General features: G+C 37.2%; 5 protein-coding genes across 8 annotated transcripts in view; 2 read left to right on the forward strand and 3 right to left on the reverse strand.

Moving 5' to 3' along the window:
• Positions 1-19888, reverse strand: part of LOC146331815 (ADP-ribosylation factor-like protein 8B-A) — a 189064-nt gene that overhangs the window by 120250 nt on the left and 48926 nt on the right. The window lies entirely within an intron of this gene.
• On the reverse strand, positions 768-4852 carry LOC146331824 (uncharacterized). 2 transcript variants are annotated; one of them, XM_084735901.1, is made up of 6 exons: positions 4491-4852; positions 4311-4373; positions 3333-3412; positions 3097-3227; positions 1405-1471; positions 768-1313 (listed from the first exon to the last, which is right to left on the reverse strand). In XM_084735901.1, the coding sequence occupies exons 1-6, from the start codon at positions 4562-4564 to the stop codon at positions 1234-1236; spliced, it is 495 nt and encodes a 164-aa protein (XP_084592027.1). In that variant the 5' UTR covers positions 4565-4852; the 3' UTR covers positions 768-1233. The 2 variants fall into 2 exon arrangements, with proteins under 2 accessions (XP_084592027.1, XP_084592021.1); XM_084735895.1 differs by having other exon boundaries at positions 768-1471.
• On the forward strand, positions 4979-7278 carry rbp7b (retinol binding protein 7b, cellular). The gene is made up of 4 exons (XM_084735913.1): positions 4979-5135; positions 5411-5589; positions 5691-5792; positions 6992-7278. Exons 1-4 carry the CDS (start codon positions 5063-5065, stop codon positions 7043-7045), a joined length of 408 nt encoding a protein of 135 aa, XP_084592039.1. The 5' UTR covers positions 4979-5062; the 3' UTR covers positions 7046-7278.
• On the forward strand, positions 7353-13056 carry cenps (centromere protein S). The gene is made up of 5 exons (XM_084735926.1): positions 7353-7493; positions 8198-8321; positions 10795-10828; positions 10966-11032; positions 12391-13056. The coding sequence occupies exons 1-5, from the start codon at positions 7455-7457 to the stop codon at positions 12502-12504; spliced, it is 378 nt and encodes a 125-aa protein (XP_084592052.1). The 5' UTR covers positions 7353-7454; the 3' UTR covers positions 12505-13056.
• Positions 13254-18687, reverse strand: tardbpb (TAR DNA binding protein b). Of its 3 annotated transcripts, none has more exons than XR_014771851.1 (6): positions 17910-18687; positions 16705-16868; positions 16468-16617; positions 16184-16354; positions 14657-15726; positions 13254-13994 (listed from the first exon to the last, which is right to left on the reverse strand). XR_014771851.1 is itself a non-coding variant. In XM_084735937.1 (6 exons), the coding sequence occupies exons 2-6, from the start codon at positions 18148-18150 to the stop codon at positions 15235-15237; spliced, it is 1218 nt and encodes a 405-aa protein (XP_084592063.1). In that variant the 5' UTR covers positions 18151-18174; positions 18413-18687; the 3' UTR covers positions 14064-15234. The 3 variants fall into 3 exon arrangements, 2 of the variants coding, with proteins under 2 accessions (XP_084592063.1, XP_084592075.1); XM_084735937.1 differs by lacking the exon at positions 13254-13994 and having other exon boundaries at positions 14064-15726; positions 17910-18174; positions 18413-18687; XM_084735949.1 differs by lacking the exon at positions 13254-13994 and having other exon boundaries at positions 14064-15726; positions 16477-16617.

Genomic DNA, 19888 nt, shown 5'->3' on the forward strand with positions numbered 1-19888 from the left:
ATTTCAGTTTCAGGTCAAATTATATCCCTTCTTTAAAGTGGCAGTAGACAACCGTTTTTGATTAACTTATCATTATGAAGTAAATTCTGTTGCACAGTCTAATGACGATAGGGGAATGACACCATCCACGTGTAGATGGGTTCCCTATGAGCCTCGCTTTCATCACTCTGCCATCGGGCATGATTTCTTTCTATGTTATTACTATACAACATGATAGCTTTCAGTTTACCTCTTCACTGAACATGCATCTTTCTTCTCTCTCATTTCCAAAGTGGTGTTGATCAGTTCTCCATGGTGCTAAGCTCTGAGGAAATGGAAAGTGATCCAGTCTGTACAATTGCTGTCTTTGTGACAGTGACAAAAATTTGGTTTTTGGTTAAAAAGTTGTCGGTTTCCTCTTTAAATTAAAGCGGAGTGCTACTGAGTTTCAGCAGTCATATCATTCTGCCTGTGTGTGATCCGTCTATGGATCTGCACAGAACAAGTTGAAAAGAGATTGAAAATTCATCTGCAAAGTTTTTCCTGTGCACTGTAAGGTGAACACTGCAATTTATCACATTAGCAAAACACAATGTAACAGACTTTTTGTTGCAGGCTGCAGGGTAGTTATGGAATTTCTTACATTTTGAAGTGTTGTGACTTTCTCTTCATAACTATAATTTTCCTGTTGTTTTTAACATCAAATTTGGAAACTGATTTGTCATTAAAACATATCATCTGAAGAGTAATGGTCATCCTGGTAGTAGTCATAGTAGAAAAAATTTAAAAAAAGAGGAGGTGAAACCAATTTGCACTGGCTGAATTTTCTAATTTATTTGTTAACATCAATTTCTTGTCACCAAAGCTGTTTTCTGCCTTTTTCTAAGAGCATTAAAAGCTGAAGTTCAGTTATGTTACTATTCCCATGATATTTTCAGTACTGTATACAGATCACGCCTGTAATTGTAACTGTGATTATACACTGAATCTGCTGTGTAAAGTACATATTTATTAGCAAATGAAACAAATGTAAACTGTCAATCAACAAATAAAGACAAAACAGCTTTAACAATCAAGAAAACATCTGCTTTGTTGTATTTCTCTGGAGTGAGCTTTAAAACGTGAACAGGATTAACTCAATTTCCCTTTTTTTTGTTCCCATGGTTTTATGTTACGAGCTGCTGGTGGCATGGAAACCACATGAAATCTTAATATGCGGAGTATCGGATGTCAACGTGGGACAGCTGGACCGCTTTATCGCTCATTGTTTCTGCTCTGGTCTGTCACAGGCGGCCGTTTGGTCAACCAGAGAGCTCCTCTCACCATGAAAAAACCTGAACAGACACAAGCAGGTGTTACTCCTTTGAACTGAGAGGACCGTGTATGAATGAGTCCCATGCAGGACGTGTAAGACATTAACTTCACCTGTACTGAAAATACAAGCGACTGTTAGAATAAGGGACATGTAGTACAGCTCAGGCGTGGTTTTGACCTGTGAATATACATAATACATCAGTCACTTTGATGCTGCAGTTTCTTTGTAGAATTTAAAGGGGTAGTTCAGATTTATTTGAAGTGAGGCTGTACTTACCACAGTCACTGTATGACCCACAGAAGATGGCATTCAACAAAGCTATTTAGAGAAGGTGCTGTGGACAGGGTCAGCCTTAACATCTATTTTACCCCATAAAAGGGGGTAAAAAAAATTTTTAAGTAAAAAAAAAAAATCAATATCAGTGTATGTTGTATCTCAAATATTTTTACCGCTTTAACTTTTAACTTTCTATTAGACCAGCTTTTCTGATGGGAGATAGATGTTATATAAGACAGATATCACTCCCTTCAAAGCCACCACATTCATTTGGCAAAAACAGCAATTTAACTTCAGTGGTTCTGAACTAACCCTTTAAAACACTGCAGGGAGTGGAGGGAGTGATATTAAATGGGTTACTGAATACAAATGACATCCCATTTTTTGTAACTAGTAACATAATCCACTGGATTACAAAAAATGTAATCTAATCTGAATATTTATAGATTACTTTTGGAGCATTTCAAAGTCAGACACTGAAAAGATACTAAAGACTTGAATCCACGAAAATGTGACTTCCACAAATATTCTTTTTTCTCTTTAAACATGTCAGAACGTTTTCATAGAATCAAATCAAATCCCTGACAAAAACAATTAGAGGAACACACACACACAAAATCCATTATCTATAATTCATCATTAAAATCTAGTTAAGTCACCATTAAATATTTGGCCTATGCAGTATATCATAGTTGTAAAAATTATAATCTAGTAACTGATAATTTTACAATAATAGAATTACACATTTTTCAAATTAATCTCAGCTGATTATAGGTACCTACTTTTTGTAATCTGATTACCTGATTACATCCATTACTACCCAACCCTGGATGTTTGGCTTATATAACAGCACTTTCCATCAAAAAAAGGCTGTCTAGTGGCAAGATAAAGTAGTGAAAATATTCTCAATATAACACACAATTATACTGATAGAATTGACTGATTGCTTTCATGGTTGCACTTGGTGAGTATCACATCTTCTTTTAGAGATGATTTGAGTGTAACTGACTTTGACTCAATGTTTAATTATGAAATGAAGGAAATACTTAACTTATTAATAGTAATTATATCTGTTATGAATATAACTTGTTTTGTCAGCATAATTTAAGTAAATTTAGTGTGAAATACTTCATCGTAAGTGTATATTTTCTTTTTGTTAATGACCTGAACAGTGTTGTATGTGCAGTGACTGTGACAGTGGTAGCAGCAGGTTAAAGTTCCTGTCATTTTCACATACAGGCATTGATTTTGCAACACGCAAGATTGCCACGAGGTTGAAGCCCCAAAAAGTGATTAAGCAAGATGGAGACTTTTTTTTTTTCTTTTTTGTGGCTAAGATACATTTTGTTGCTGACCCTGTCCACAACAGTACATTTCTTAACTTCCTTAGCTTGTCCTGCTGCTTCTTCAAACTGGCCGCCACCTACTACAGGTAATACACTGACTATGAATCAGTACCCCATACAACCCCACTTCAAATAATCCAAACTATTCCTTTAATGATAACATTATAGTGTTTTTCTTACGCATGCTGCTGCTGTCAGAGTCAGGATGGTTGTGCACAGTCCTTGTCCACACGTCAGCAGGCCAAACACGTGGAAGGAAGCCCACAAGCTCTGAGGAACCGGATCAATCAATGTGAAGATCACTGAAAAACCTGTTACAAGAGTTGCAGTTACTTCTATGTTAATCGTTTTATTGTCTTACAGATGATATATGACATAGTGTTTGTGTGTATTTCTCATTATGTGATGGGATTCACCTGAAGCTATGAAGGACAGGGCGATGGAGGCCGACAGGTTGTTCAGAAGAGGCTGCCTGCAGTATCTTGAGGATTTTGGTCTTTCGAACAAAACAGACACACTTTTAAACACATATACTGAAACTAAACCTCAGTGTTTCAAACCTCTAAACACAAAACTGAAGAGAGTTAAACATTTTGTCAAAACTGTGCAAATCTAAAACCTTAAAGAAAAAAAAATACCATCTGAATACTGTTAATATAAGTTTTGGCTGTTGTTATTGTAAGTTGTTATTCAAATGTATAAAACTGTAGAAATGGTTTCCTTTTTCTCCTTTTTGAAAGTTTAAGGGTAGGGGGCAATTTTATGCCATACAGTAGAGTTCTGAAACAAAATGTTAAGTATTTTGCAACACTCAAAGTATTTGGATTAATGTGTAAAATGAGAAGCACTACAGTAAGAAAATGTTCAGACTGTCTCAGTGGAAATGCAATGATGAAATCAGTGTGCTAATTTGAGTACATGGTCAACCACAGTTGCACAGATTTCATGAGAAATATTGGCTTGCCTTCCTCCTCCTCCTCTTGTTCTTCCTTTTCCTTTCTGTTCCCCAACACAAAAGAGGTCACCTGAGGCCTCATTTATGCTTTCATAGGTGATTTGAGTCTTTTCCCAATTGAATTTGAGCAGGTGAGAGGTGAGTGAGACCCATTGGTAATTAGAGTATAGAACAAAGTGTGCAAAATTATGTGATTTGTACTCAGAGTTTTGCAAAAGATATAATTTAAAATTTCTACGTGAGTGAAAACAATGGGATTGTGCTTAGAGTGTAGCAGTCTTGAGGCTTGTTGTCGATACATGACCTTCGACTTTTCAGAATTGTGCCCATAGTTCAGTTTGTGTGTAGACAATGGGGAAAAACTGTAATGTCACATTCCCTCTTGTACAAATGACCCATGAGCTCTATGGCTCGATGCCATTGCCTGTGTTCTAGTTACCTTCCCATGACGTACAACTGAGGAACCAGGACAAGTGCTGTGAACACTGCATTCACTATTTGACTAAAAATGGAACAACAGAAAACACACAAATTACTATACAGGGCATTTTTCTGTCAGATCAAACAGAAATACGACTTTTACTAACTTAACGAAAACAACAACCGCGACAGCACTTACAATTTTAACCTCTGACTCCTCGGCATCCATCTGCTGCTATGATACGCCATGAAGACCAGCAGGTAGAGGAACATGGATGTTGCACATTCAGGCAGACGTATGTTGTAACCACTGATGGTTGGACGTGTTCAGCTGAAGAACTGCCAGCAGCTTCAAATGTCTGCAGGAGGAAGGATTGTATTTCACGCTGCACATGCACAGAGGCTCTTGCTGCATATTGTGTTTCCTGAAAGCCCAACATCTGCATGTAGATTTAATATTGGAGATTAGGTTGTTATATTTTAGGTGAAAGCTGGTTCCAGCAGAGCAGAGCAGAGCAGCAAAGGTGTAGTATACATAAAATTTAAGAACGACATCCTGTGAAGGGGGTTTCATCTTAACAGGAATAGAATAGTTTCCTCATATTATGTGTAAAAAAAATGTCCTGCTCCGCCCTCCTGTGCTCCAAAATAGTTTCAGCACACAGCACATCACCTCTGGCCCATATTGACACACAATGAAACATCCCACCCTTTGACTTTAAATGTGCTCAGTCGTGCTGTTGAGTCCAGAGAGTCAAACAAACATCCAGCATGCCTGTCAACTACAGTGGGACCTGGGACATTGTCAGCAATGTCAATTTTGAGCCGTTCATGGTTGCACTTGGTAAGTATCACATCTTCTTTCAGAGATGATTTGAGTGTAGCTGACTTTGACTCAATGTTTAATTATGAAATGAAGGAAAATCTTAAGTTATTAATAGTAATTATATCTGTTATGAATATAACTTGTTCTGTCAGCATAATTTAAGTAAATTTAGTGTGAAATACTTCATGGTAAGTGTATATTTTCTTTTTGTTAATGACCTGAACAGTGTTGTATGTGCAGTGACTGTGACAGTGGTAGCAGCAGGTTAAAGTTCCTGTCATTTTCACATACAGGCATTGATTTTGCAACACGCAAGATTGCCACGAGGTTGAATCCCCAAAAAGTGATTAAGCAAGATGGAGACTGTTTCACAATCAGCACGTTCACTGCGTTCAGAAACTACGAGTGCTCATTCAAAATTGGAGAAGAGTACAACGAGGTGACCAAAGGACTGGACAACCGGAAATGCCAGGTTAAAACACTTATTAAACAAATTCATACTCTAAACTGTTTTTTATGTAGGTGTACAGTCGTCTCAAATCATAGTTTGTTGCATTTTTTGTCCTCTATCAGTCTGTGGTGAACTGGGAAAACGATAAGCTGGTGTGTGTCCAGAAAGGAGAGAAGAAGAACCGAGGATGGACTCACTGGATTCAGGGAGACGAGCTTCATCTGGTATGACTCTGCAGTCTTCATTTTGGCGGCCCCTCACAGTACAGTCATTGTTTGCATTCAGTAACTCCTGATTGCTCATGTTGTGCTTATTTCTAGTATTTTGACATATATACATGCACATAGAACATTAGGTGGGGCAACACAGTCTGTATGTGACAAATGCTACACCTCTGTATGTATTCCAGAAAAGAGCAATAAGAAGAAGGTGAATCTAAGAGAACATGCCCACATCAAGTCACATGTGCAGAAATTTAAATACTTAGTTGATTTATTGACATTATTAGCCATGTATACAGGGTTCCTGCACCTTTTCAAAGTCAAATGTATGCCCATGTCAAGCTTTTTCAAGGTGCTTTTCACTCAAAATCACTTTTTAATCACATTAAATCGGATGTTTTTGTGCTATAAACAATCATATGTTTAGGGATGACAAAAGGAACACACAACAAGGTTAATGTGTCAAACTCTGAAGCTTATTTTTATCTGTAAAGCAAACTATTCAGTCAGATAGTGAATTGTGTAAGAAGTGCAATTACAATTTCAAGCAGTTTCAAGCACTTTATCCAAAATCTAAGCACTTTTTCAAGTGTTTTCAAGGATTTCAAACACTTGTAAGAACCATGTGTATAAAGCCAGAAGGTGATTATTATCTGAAAATCTCCAAAAGTTGATTAAGATCTAAAAATGAGGATCAAAGAAAGAAATTTAATTTCAAATGCCACTATGGACACACTACATTAAAGCACATGTATATTATTCACAGCATTCATATGGAGTGAAGCTGTAGAATTTTCTGGATAATGGTTGCTCAAATATTATTCAGTTTAAGAAAATTTCTAAAGAAAGAATAATGGGACAACTTACTTTATTGATGTTATGTTATTATTAAGAAATGGGCTGGTAGTATGAGTTTTTTTTTTCTTCCTGCTCCTGGAATATGTATAATTAGTTTGTATAAGTAGTTTATCTTGCAGCACATTATCTGTCTTTGTAATATGACACGCCATGGAAATTTTAAAATAAAGATGTATCTTGAAGATGACAATAAAGATAGATATTTTCACTTTGCATCAATTATAATGGATCACTGAACATTTTGCATAATACACACTGAAATGAGTGAAACAAACTGTAAAGGTTTACAGCTTTCTCTCTCTCTCTCTCTCTCTCTCTCTCTCTCTCTCTCTCTCTCTCCTCAGGAACTTACTTGTGAGGATCAAGTCTGCAAGCAAATTTTTAAAAGAACTCAATGATCTTGTCTGTTCAAACCATTTCAAATTTCAGAGAGCTTCACTTACAGATTTTTTTAAACGGGTCACTATAATCCACACAGTGCAGCTCCTGTACTGAATACGGAGCGTGTCATTTGAATTTCATGTGTGATTAAATGTTAAAGAGTTGTAGTACCTCCTCCACACCACACGGCGGTGCTGTCAGACGTTATACATCAAAACACGAATTAAAGTCAAGTGTTGTTGGTTTGTTAGTGATTTGTGCCGCGAGTTTTATTTTCAGCTAACTGTTAGCTTCAAGCAAACACTTTGAGATACGTGTCTCGTTTTGTTTGTCATACTTTGATTTTGTGATAATTCCTCCAGCTTCTTAGTCGTAGCCGTTGTCAAAAATCCTGTTTCGTTCAGGCTGTTGGTCAAAAGTTTCTCCATGAGAAAAATGTCTGTTGATAAAGACGAAGCTCATCAGGTAAGAACTCAGACTAGCTCTAACTTATTTTAACATGTGTGATAGGTCGTCAGATTAGGTTCATGTTAACGTTAGTTAACGTTGTTAACGTTGTTAACGTTAACTGAAGCTAAGCTAACTACATAACGGTTGGTTGTGATATAATGTTAGGACCTCTAACGTTTTTACCTGTCTGCTGTGTACTTAACGTTAGATACAGCGTTGAATCACCCAGATGGGGTTAATTTAACAGTAACGATCGGCTCACTGTACATTATTCTACTTATTACATGGTTACTTACAAAAAATATTTTGCATACATTAATGTGACACAAAATATTATTATTTCTTTTTTTTTTTTTTATGGCTTTATTTCACTATAGTGACCTGCACAGTGTACATTATTCTTCTTGTTAAATGCTTGTGTACCAAGATATCAATAATTTGACACAAATATTAATTTTAAAATGATTTTAGTGATTCTGCTGTGATTTTACGGTCCATAGTGTATGACCAGAACTGTTTCCATAACAACGGTCTATACTTCATGACAACAGTCTGTTATACATAGCAACGGTCTGCTATACGGAAATAATAGACCCTAGTATGCTGTGATTGACCAATCAGAATCCAGTACTCAACAAAGCTGCATAATGTTATCCTTATGGTGAATTATGTGGCACCATATTGATTTAATGTGACTGAATAAATGGTTTGAATTTCAGAGACTGAAGGCAGCAGTTCATTATACTGTGGGTCGGATATGTCAGAAGATCAGAGAGGACCACCACAGAGAGTTCAGTCGACAAGTCATTGCAGCGATAACCGAGACAACAGTCAGACAATGTGGTGGGTGTCAACAAGGATACTAGTCGAGTTTTTACTATCAGAGTCTTACAGTACTTTAAAGATTGTACAGCTTATGAATCTCATCTACTGTAGTTTTGCTGCTCCTGACAGAGATCATAAATCTTTTAGACGTGTATAGTAAATGCAAGGTAAGTTTATTTATATAGCACCATTCAGACACAAAAATAAAAGTTTGTTCAGTATTATTTGTACAACAGAACTCTAAAATATCTGTAACTGTAACATGTATACAGACCAACTCAGTAGAATCAACAGTTACCAGTTTATGGACGTTATGCCTATTTTTGCAAATCAATAGCTCTGACATATCAATAAAGTTTAAAGACAGTTCACCCCAAAATCAAAAATACATATTTTTTCCCCTGACCTGTAGTGTTATTTATCCATCTAGGTTTTTTTGTTTGTTTGTTTGTTTGTTTGTTTGTTTGTTTTTTTGCTGTAACTTACCTCATTTTGGATATATCAGCTGTAGAGATGTCTGTATTCTCTCCAGTATAATGGAACTGAATGGCACAAGTTCTGTGTTGGTCCAGGCACCAAAAGAATACATTTGAAAACATCCAAAACCAGTCTCTCTATCCAAAGATCGTGTCTCTGTTTCATGTACTTTCTTTCTATTAGAAAATAGATTCTAAAGTAATTCTGGTAGGTTCTGGTGCAGAAACAAATTAGTTCCAATATGAAACTGCTCACACCATTTATGGAAGAGACACTGGTTTCTAATTTTTCTTTTTTTGGGGATGCAACACAGGACTTGTGCCATGTAGTCCCATTATATTTGAGAAAAGACAGAAATCTCTACAGCCAGTTGGTCCAAAACAAGGCATATCACACCAGCAGTATAGATGGATAAATGGCACTACAGGCCGAATGAAAAAATGTGTATTTTTGATTTTGGGGTGAACTGTCCCTTTAATATATAGCTTTGTTGTAATTATCTGTTGTAATTGAAATTTTAAAATTGCAGAATTGCCAAGTTTTTGATAAAAGAAACGTGTGATGAAACAGCATTACATTGAAGTACTGAAGTGCTACAGAGTCACCATGGCCGACAAATCTAGTTCTCCTCATGTAAGAAAACGTGTTTGTTTGGTTCAGACTAGGGCTGTCTGTACCAAAACACCAGTATTTAGGATAAACGTGATATTTTGAAAAATGAAATACTGATCATATTAAGAAAAACTCACGTGATAATATTTGGTAAATAACATATTGTGATGTCTTAAATCAGTAAGTTAATGATTACAGGCTCTCTCTCCATCTCCCTACACTCCTATTTTGAGTGTAATTAACTTGCCAAAATAGCATTAATAGCACAATAGCATTTTTTTTTAAAAATTAGCACCAATATCATTCATGTGAATTTTTTTGGCTGTGATAATTGCATGGTGAAAATCTGATGTCCTGACGGCCCTAGTACAGACAGCAACAAATGTCACATCATCACGATTTTAATGTTTTTTAGAGAAAAATGAAAATTGTGACCATTCCCACTAATTATATTGCAAGATCTGTCAAAAGAAAGGCAGTATGATTTCTTTTACCAAATCATGCAGCCTTACTTTGTTGTTACACTGAAAATAAAGTAAAAACAAACACACAAAAAATAACACTTACTCATAAAACAGAAGGGCATTACAGTTTATTTTTTACAAAGGTCCAGTCTTTACGCTCCATATATTTTTTTATTACAAAAACATCTGCTACGTTTTATAGTATACAACGAGCCATCTCTCAGAAAATGTCAGAAATAAATCAGAAATCCAGCCGTGCTTCAGTATTTTATTTTATTTTTTTGCAGTTATTCCAAAATGCACAAAGTACAACTAAAATAATTCTAGTAATGTAAAACAAAAACATATATTTACACCATATGCACTTGTTTAAGACAGCTACTCTAGTAATTTACCCTGATCAGTGCTACACAACCCTGTGTTCTGCATTTGGCCACAAACTTACTAACCACTCCACATTTAGTCCTGTCATGGTGAAAAAATCTCTTTGCATATTTGTTCAGGCAGTATTCACTGCACCATCACATAATCCTGACCATTTCCTGGCCACTGTTCCTCCTGTCAGCCACCTCAATGTGTTTCACCAGAGAAATGTTTACCTATAACAACTTATTCCAAAGATTTGCTCTTAGATGATGTAAAACAGAAAAGCAAAATCATCTGGATACGACTTAAGCTAAACTGGGAATGGACTCTGGTCTTATATACAAGTTGCAGAATGTTGACTGCAAAATGTGTTGAATTTGCATTTACCTAAATTCTGTGATATTCTGTCCAAGAAACAACTTATAAATTAAAATGTGCAAACTTAAGTTTTAAATAGTTTTTCCTCATGTATGTAAAAAGAGGTGGACAAACTACTTATGACAATGTTCAATTTATTGCCATAATTGCCGGTCTAAACTAAACATCCCACTGTTGGCTCTCACTTTTTTCAGATATATTTGCTAAAGACCTGGAAGCCTTTGCAAGGTGAGAATCTTAACATCTCACCCTGTACTGTCTTTTAATTTAACCAGAATACCCGGAGAGGTCTTCTGTTTATTTGTCTTAGTCCAACCTAGTAGAACAAGTATAATCTCTTAATTTTTCCATAATTCATCTTTCAGGCATGCCAAAAGAAGCACAGTATCCATGGAAGATGTTAAGCTTGTAGCCCGTCGCAGTACTGCATTGGTGAGTTATTTTCACTGTATTGTCAGAATTGTACAGCAGCCATGTGTTCCATGTGTAGGAACGGATGAGCCGCCAAATCAAAATCAAACACATTTTGTCAACAACTACGTTTACATGCACAAAATATTCCATTTCTTGCCCCAATTCTGAAAAAGGCAATATTTCTACTAAACTATCCACATGGCTAATGGAAATGAATATTCCACTAATATTTCCATTTATATGCAGCAGTGCATTCTCCGATTAATGTAACAACTTATTTCCTACATATCCACAAAACTTGAGGATACTGAAGTTTTCCATGTTTAAAAGTATGCATGTTTCTCCTTCCAACCAGAGATGTGGGCTTTTCTTTTCTATATGCATCTCTGCCTCTGACTTGCAAACTGTTGGCTAATTGGTTGTCTACAGCACAGACAAAAAGACAGACAAAAGGCTGTGTGTTGCAAACTGTGGGTAAAAACCCCAATTGAGACACACATTAAATACTGCACTGTATACCTGTCCAATGAATGCACCTAAAACCAAAATAAGACATATCCCGTACATCTTAGTCCAAAAATGCTACGTTTGCAATTAGGAATATCCAAATGGAAAATGCTGTCTGCATGAACTGTATCAAAGTTGGAATACTGTCATATATGGAGTAATAGTGGAAAATTAATGTGCATGTAAACAGTCACTGTAGGTCATTCAAACACATTTCACCCTCATAATTAAAGGGATAGTTCACCCCAAAAACAAAAATGCACATCTTTCCTCCAGCTTGTGGTGCTACATCTAGTTTTTTTGGTGGGACTTGCAGAGTTTCTGAGATGTCTGCCGTTTCTTCAATATAGTGGGACTAAATGGTACTAATTGAAAAATTCAAAACCAGCATGTCTTTCAAAAAATCATGACGTGGTTACTCAAGATAATCCACAGACCCTGTTGTGAACAGTTTCTTGTATGAAACTCTTTCTTTCTAGTAGTAAAGAAAGTTTTAGTAGATTTTACTGCTGAAAGTAAATAGTTCCTACATGAAACGGCTCACAACAAGGTCTGTGGATTATTTTGAGCAACCAGGCCATGATTTTTGAAAAGAGACCCTGGGTTTTGAATTTTTCTGGGGTTTTTTCCCCCCTTTCTCAGAATCACAAGCCAAGAGCCATTTACTCCCATTACATTGGAGAAGAGGCAGACATCTCTACTCTCCAAAACTCTGCAACTCGCACAAAAACTATTTAGATGGATAAATATCATTACAGGCCAGGGGATTATGGGGTGAATTGTCCCCTTAAGCATACTGAAGTGTATAGGGGTATATAATCTACAGCAGACAGCATATGTAATGTTTAATATGCCTTTATTTATTTCAGTCCATCTACATACAAAATAAAAGTGAAGAACTGATCCAGGAGCAGAGGGATTTGAAAAAGAAGAACACGGGAAAGAGGAAGAGCATAGACACTGAGGAGGACAGCAGAGAATAAGGAGAGGACACAGGCAGGCCTGCAGTGTCTGACTTTGTACCCAACATTCAAATAAACATGAAAACTGACTAATACAGGACAGTGAGTTAAGTGTCAAAGGTCCCATAGTGATTCTTCAGTGGTAATTATGCATTTCAACCTTCAACAATCCTACAGCATGAGATCTAATTTGATATATTACAGTAGTTTAAATGTACTTCCTGCAGATATGTCTCTGTCCTGGGACCTGCTGATGTGATGTCAAAATTTAGTGCGTTTGGCACTGGTTTGACATAAGAAAAAAGATCATTTTTGGACTGATATGAAAGTAGGTCTTTTACTTTAATAATAAAAAAAAAAGCAAAGTGACACTGACTGCAATTATTCTATGAGCAGTTAAATAATACATCTTCCATGTTTCTTTAAAAAGTTACGAGAATGATCTAAATGTTTTGCACTTTGGGAAACGTCAAATGGACTGTTTAAGACTGTCAGGCAAACTATCCATAATGTACACCCAGTGACCACTTTATTAAGTACACCTGCACAATAAATTGCAATCCAATAAATCTACCTTTAAGTCTACCTTTATTTTTGGACACTGAAATAGGTGTTTGAGCATTGAGGCCATGGTGGTGAGTACTGGAGCACATTTGCACATGGAAAGCAAAGTTTGTATTTTACTCATTTACTTACATTATCCCCTGGATATGTTGACTAATGTCGAGACTTGAAAAATGTTTTTAAAAATGCATGTTATCATCTATTGCATATTTTTTCAAGATTTCACTCTACCAATGGATTTGAGTTTGCTCCTTCTGTGAATGGGTTTTTTGCTGTGACAAGATGAGGCTACTGAATTTGCAACCAAATGCTAAACTTCAATTTGTAATTGCAAACACAGCTTCCACAATTCTCAAAGGACAGAAAAAATGACCATGATGAAATTTAACTTTTTAACTAGACATGGTGGATTTGTGCAGGATTAGGATCACAGATGACAGCTGCAATTATTACAAATTACTAGAGGTCCCCAAATAGTACTTGTCATGTGTGAATAGGGCTGTCATGACCTGGACATTTACAGGAGAGCTGTACTATTGAATAGCAATCCACTGTACAGGTGTACCTTAGAAAGTGGCCACCGAGTATGTAAGGCCATTTAAAACTCCCCACCACCAATTCCAAGGCTCAGCAATGTGCCAATAGTTGTCTCATGACTTGAGCCAAATTAAGACCAAAACACGCTTTTAAGGGTGATGCCACATTGCTGATGTCGTTTAAAGTTCAAATAATGACAAAAACTTCCTTCTAACCTTATGAGTAGCTGTGAATAATCAAAAAGGATAATTCACTCTGACAAGCCATGAAAAGCAGCAAAAAGACAGGTACTACCCCATGTCATGTCTGAGAAGGCCACACACTGAAAGTGTTGGAACTTCCGTCTTCGTCCTTCAGAAGACTTCAGTCAGGGTTCAAACGGAGACCTCGACCAGCAGAGCCCAAGGTCCCTAGATATGTGAATCGAATTAGATGTTTTTTTATTTGACAAACTGACTCAAGTAAATATCAACTAAGCATCTATTCAAATGAACTTTATTAGAGAACTCCCTTCATTTGACATATTTTTAAACACCTCACAAACAACAAGAACTACTGGGAACCAGTTGGACACACCACTCCACGTTCTCACACTAGCACTCGCGTCCCCCAGAGTCTTCAGCAGGTGTCATCCACATCAAGTACACACTTACAGATCAGTTCAAGAACATGAAAGCACACACCATACAGCATTCAAATCAGATAATATAAGCAATACAAATATTCATCACAACATTCCACTACATTTTGATATTTCTGCACTTGATCGACATACTTAAAGAGTAAGGAAAAACTTGCAAAGATTAAAAAAAAAATCTTGAAGTACTAATTAATGAATGTCCATGTTAGGGGAGGCGCTCGTAGCATCTGCAGCTTCCACTCACACACTCAAAAAGCAGTCAAATTGGGCTCTTTCACCGCACAACCAGTCCGTTTCACGCGTCTCTCCGTTCGCTCACTCATCGCTTCACTCTTCGCCACAAGCCATCCTCAATCGCACTCATCAGTTCTTAAAATGTCAGTTGCGCAGTTCTTTCCATTTTTAAAAGTGGATAAAAGTGAAAACACCCACCGTCTCTTAGAACATGCGGAGTGAAGCCGTTCTTTGATGGCATAGCATTTACAGGTGGGAAGAGGGAGAATGATACCGATATCACCCCAAGAATGCTGCCAAAGAGGAGCTTCCTCACAGGAAAATGGAAGAGAGGTGAACTGCAGAAGAGATTTCAATGAAGGCTTTTCCACAGAACTTGACTGCAAATAAAGTTGCACTTAAAACATTTAGGTTTCAACCAGATTCTTCCCAATGCAAGATTGCCTTTTTCCAATCGATGACAAAGCCGGATAATGGTGAACCACAAACATTCATGCATTTTCAAATAATGGTTATATCACATTTCACAATACATGCATTAGAGAATCCAGTTGAAATGGATACAAACAAATGAAGACATCAAAAATAGCACTTTTAGTCAGACATCCTGGTAAACAATTCACTTCAACACTTTCTAAATTAAATCTTTAGCATTTTTTCCAAATGTACAAAACATCTTCCACAAAAGTGTTAAGTTTTCAGATACGCATCAACACCAGAAATAAATTTTGAAAAGACTCATCTTTGTCACAATACTTACCATACAAACATTTAACTTACATACCCCACCCAGACGACTTTGACTCCATACTGGAACCAAAACCTGAGCTAAACCCACTACCACTGGTTGTAGAGTTTGACCCTGTTCCCCAGCCGAGACTGGCAGAGCTGGTGCCATAGTTGCTGTTGCCTGTGCTGAAAGACTGACTCTGGTCCCTACTAGAGCTTGTTCCACTGGAGGTGCTGCCTGAGGTAGATGTCTGCTGCTGGCTGGCCAGCATACCCATCATCCCCCAACTACTCTGCAGAGCAGCCTGAGCAGCGGCCATCATGGCAGGGTTCAGACTGAAGGAACCAAAATTAGCCAGACTACTGTTAGTGCTGCTTCCTAACCCGCTACCTCTGCTACCAAATGCTTGAGCTCCAAAACCATTCCCAAACCGTGCTGTGCGGTCAAACTGCCTATTTCCATGTTTGGGCTCAGCATTTGAGATGTGAACACTGACGCCTTTGATAATTAGGTCCTCTCCACAGAGAGACTGGGCAACCTGTGAAGAAAAAAAGACACAAATTGGTCATCTGAGCAGTAGGACCACTTCAGCAAAAAGTTCTTGATACTAGGGATGAAACAATAATAGCTTTCATGATAAAATTCCCAATGATCAGTATTACTGTTTCAAATTTTAACAACCATGTTTGATTACCAAACTGACAGTAAATACTGCCAAGCACCAACCGAAGTTAGCAACAGTCTCTGAGATGCAGCATGCATGCAAAATGGGTTTGTTCCACGTCAATAAAAACAATGACATTGGACATGATGCCATGTTAAGTCCTTGACATGTTTTCAATATAAAACTTAGTGAAATGATTCGAGCGTTCGTATCTGTACTTTTAGGACCTTTTAACAATACTGGGGTAATAAGAGAATTTTTTATCACTACAATCGGGATATGAAATGTTCATACTGTTTGATCTCTACTTTACACACATGTAACATTTTACCTGATCATCTGCAAATGTGACAAAGGCAAAAGCGCGGAATGGCTTAGGGATGAAGACATCTGTGACCTCTCCATACTGCATAAAGAACTGCCGCAAGTCATCTGTCGTCATGTCTTCTGTGCAGCGGCCTACGAACACTTTCCGGCTTCTCAATGGCTCATCTGGACCTTGCTGTTAACAAAAGAAGAAAAAAATTTGAGAAATACTACAGGTTATATAATGTAAACAGCCATGTATAAATTTTTGGCATTTCCATAATGTGTGGGTATACGCATGGACATTACCAGATTCACCTTCGAGTTAGGGAGCTTGCAGTCACACCATCTTCCGTCAATCATGTGGCGCTGGGAGATGACCTTTTCTTGAGCCTCGTACTCTGTGAACCTCACAAAGCCAAATCCTTTTGAGTTTCCGGTCTTGGCATCTCGTTTAACCTGACATAAAAAAAACAATCCAGCAATTAAGATCATCATCACATACATGAAACAATGTGTATTTTAGTAATGTTCTTCATGTCATACCTGGACCATGATGACCTCTCCAAATGTGCTGAAGTAGTCTTTGAGGTCCTGCTCAGTTGTTTTCCAAGGAAGGCCCAGTACGATCAGGTCTGATGTCTTCATGTCCCCTCTCTTCATTTTCACAGCAGATGATGCATCAATTTCCTCCATTTTTCTTTTGTTGTCTAAAGTGTTACCAACATAGAGAGTAATTAATTGATTTTTACCTGACAGACAGCCATGAGATGTGACTTTCCCTGCCACTACTACTCTAACTTTAGACCAGCTGTCCAAGAGCAAAGATTAATGAGCAAAATACACAATCATCATTTTCCATTGTTGCCATTTACTAATAAGCATTTACAAAACTTTTGATGTGAATATTTTTTCCATGGGATATTTTTACAGTTGTTACACAAGTGCATAGTATTTACTAACTATACTGACAGAATACTTTAAAAGTAAATATCATGTAGAGTAGGGTCTGAACCTTACAGGCAGATGTGAAAATTATTATCAGAATATAACACTACTTGTTTTCATTTTTTCAAAGGTAACACTTTTTTTTAAAGGTAACACTTATGAGTTGTTTTCTTAAAACTTTATGGTTTCAGTGCCCTGAAGTAATTCCAAAGAATAAAGTTTATTTTACTTTAGAATAGGACCCATAACTGCATTTGATGGATCACTTCAATATTTCTCAATTTATCGTTATCAGAATTTTTTTTTACTCCTTATCAGCCCTGAAAATTCACTATCAACCACCATCAATTGGGCTCCATTTTGAAACTTATGCTCAAGCCGTTTAAAAGAGGTGTCATTTCATCTTTTTGACGATCTCAGAAACTGACAGGATGTCCTGATAAATTGTAAAGAGTTTTCTAATAGTCGATACAAATATCTCGCAGTATAATTCAATACAGTTAATCAACACCAGCAAGTTCAATCAACATCTCACAGTTTCAGCAAACCTGACAAAAAGATAGTACTTATCGCAGGGCTGCTAGCCTGGCAAGATGTCCCTTAATGAACTGATAAACTTGTATGTTCGGTACAAAACATGTTGCTTTACACCGAAACCCTCACTTTTGTGGTCGTGGACAAACAAGTCTATTTTCAGTGTGCCTTAGCAACATCATGAATTATAAATAACGTTACATCTGGCCACCTGTTCAGATAAAGTACTGTTATTTAATTATAAAAGACTGCGAAGACATCACGCGTACCTTTCGGATAGTTCACCACATACACCACATTCCCCCATCCGTTTTCTGGCGCGTGTAGGACCCCTTCCACCAGACGCACTCCCCGCATGCACTGAGACACGGGGCTCCGGAACCGCAGGCCACACGCCCCGGGAAACTGAGCTGCCACAGTGGAGAGCAGAACAGTGCCGTCGTCCTCTGATGGGATCTCCATTGGCTCCTCGTTTTCCTCCTCTGCCACTCGAATATACACTTCGGCCATTTTGCCCAAACAGAAAACTTCTCGCTTGAATCAAAACAATGCTAAAGTTAGCAGCTAGCTCGCTAGTTGTCCACAAATGCGGCTAACCTTAGCCGATGTTGCTAACCCGACTGAATGAGTCAGGCTAAGTGTTTAGTTATATTAAAGAAAAATACGCCTCAAGTCAAAATACTGTAACAAAAATTGTGTCAGGCTGGGTTTTACTTTAAATTAGTTCAGAAATAATATTTCGCCCCGCATGTGCGAACGAGCGTGCACCGACCTCACTGTTCCTTTGTTCGTTGGGACGGGGAGCTGTGTCGTCAACACTGGACGGCGACCGCTCAACTGCCGCTTAATGAAAACTGCGTACCGTTCCCCGCTAACTAATCCGACCAAACGATTTCCTCAAAATAGCAGGCGCAGGCCGATTAAGTTATCAAACTCAAAATAACGACTGTCTCGTCTCAAATGCAAAATAAGAAATAGAGAATATTTTTTTCCACGAGGTGAAAAATGAAACCCTCAAGTAAGGCCTACCAAAATGGCATTATCTAAGCGAAAAAGGAACTACGTCATTGGAATGGACGGTTTCATCTTGTGGCGGTTAATTTGTCTAGATTGTGTTGTTGATGTAGACATTAATTTGATCATTATTGAGTATAAATGTGTAAAACTATTATTGGTAATATAGTATATGTTTGTTTTTTTTGTAGAAAATGTATTACAACAAAATAAACTGTACTGATGATAATCTATTTTATTCTGTCCCCCCTCCCTTATGAGGGAGGAGGTACATTCAGTACAGCAGTTTCCGTTAGGTAGTGATGTTGGTCGTGTCTAGAAGGGAACCTCAGACCCTCGATAGATCTCGCGATAGTAATCGTTTTAATCCAAACCATGAGCTTTCCACAACCCTAACTAGATGTTTTATGTCTCGTACGCTATCCATATATAACCACAGTGTTGTCACATTATAAAACATAATAACTTTGTACAACGTACACAATTAAAAAACAAGGCTTACAAATCTCGCGAGAGTTCCACAAATCAAAGGTTCCCTATTATACACAACCAGTTACTGTTGCCTGGAAGAGATAGGAAGATGGCGGTTCAGTGTTATCGTACACTCTGAAATACAAATATATGATATATGAATGACACAAACTGTCTTAATTTGATTTTTATCAATAGGAGTTAATTTAAATTTGAAACTATCTCATATTCACTATATCGTTAGAGAGGGAATTTTCATCTCTGATAATCGCTGCATCACGATGTGTTTCAGTCACCAGCTGCGCTGTCATGCACATGTACAGTAAATGTAAACAATGCTGAATCAGCCTCCGTTGGGTTAGTTTATTCTGAACATAGCATCATTGACGTCTAAAGTCTGACCGAACTCCTAAATAACGTTATAAACAGGTTAATAAACATGTTAATAAAGAGGTCGATGTTGATGTGGTTGATTTTCCTTGTGTATACACAGTAAACTTTCACTTGTATTTTTAATACTCACACATAACTATAAAAACACAAATATAACAAATTTAATTTTAAAAATTGATTGAATGTACATTTTGTAAATGCTGCCTATAAAACCAAAACACGTAAAAACAAAAACAATTTGCATTATGTTCTGTAGAAAAAAAGAAAGAAAGAAATCAGACAACATATACGAAAACACTGATATAGCTGTGAAAGGTCAATATCAGGCCAATAACATCAGCCAACTCATATACTGGCTGACTGGCTCAAC

Source organism: Lutjanus erythropterus, chromosome 2 (assembly GCF_056507025.1).
Source record: "Lutjanus erythropterus isolate fLutEry1 chromosome 2, fLutEry1.hap2, whole genome shotgun sequence".
NCBI lineage: Eukaryota > Metazoa > Chordata > Actinopteri > Lutjaniformes > Lutjanidae > Lutjanus > Lutjanus erythropterus.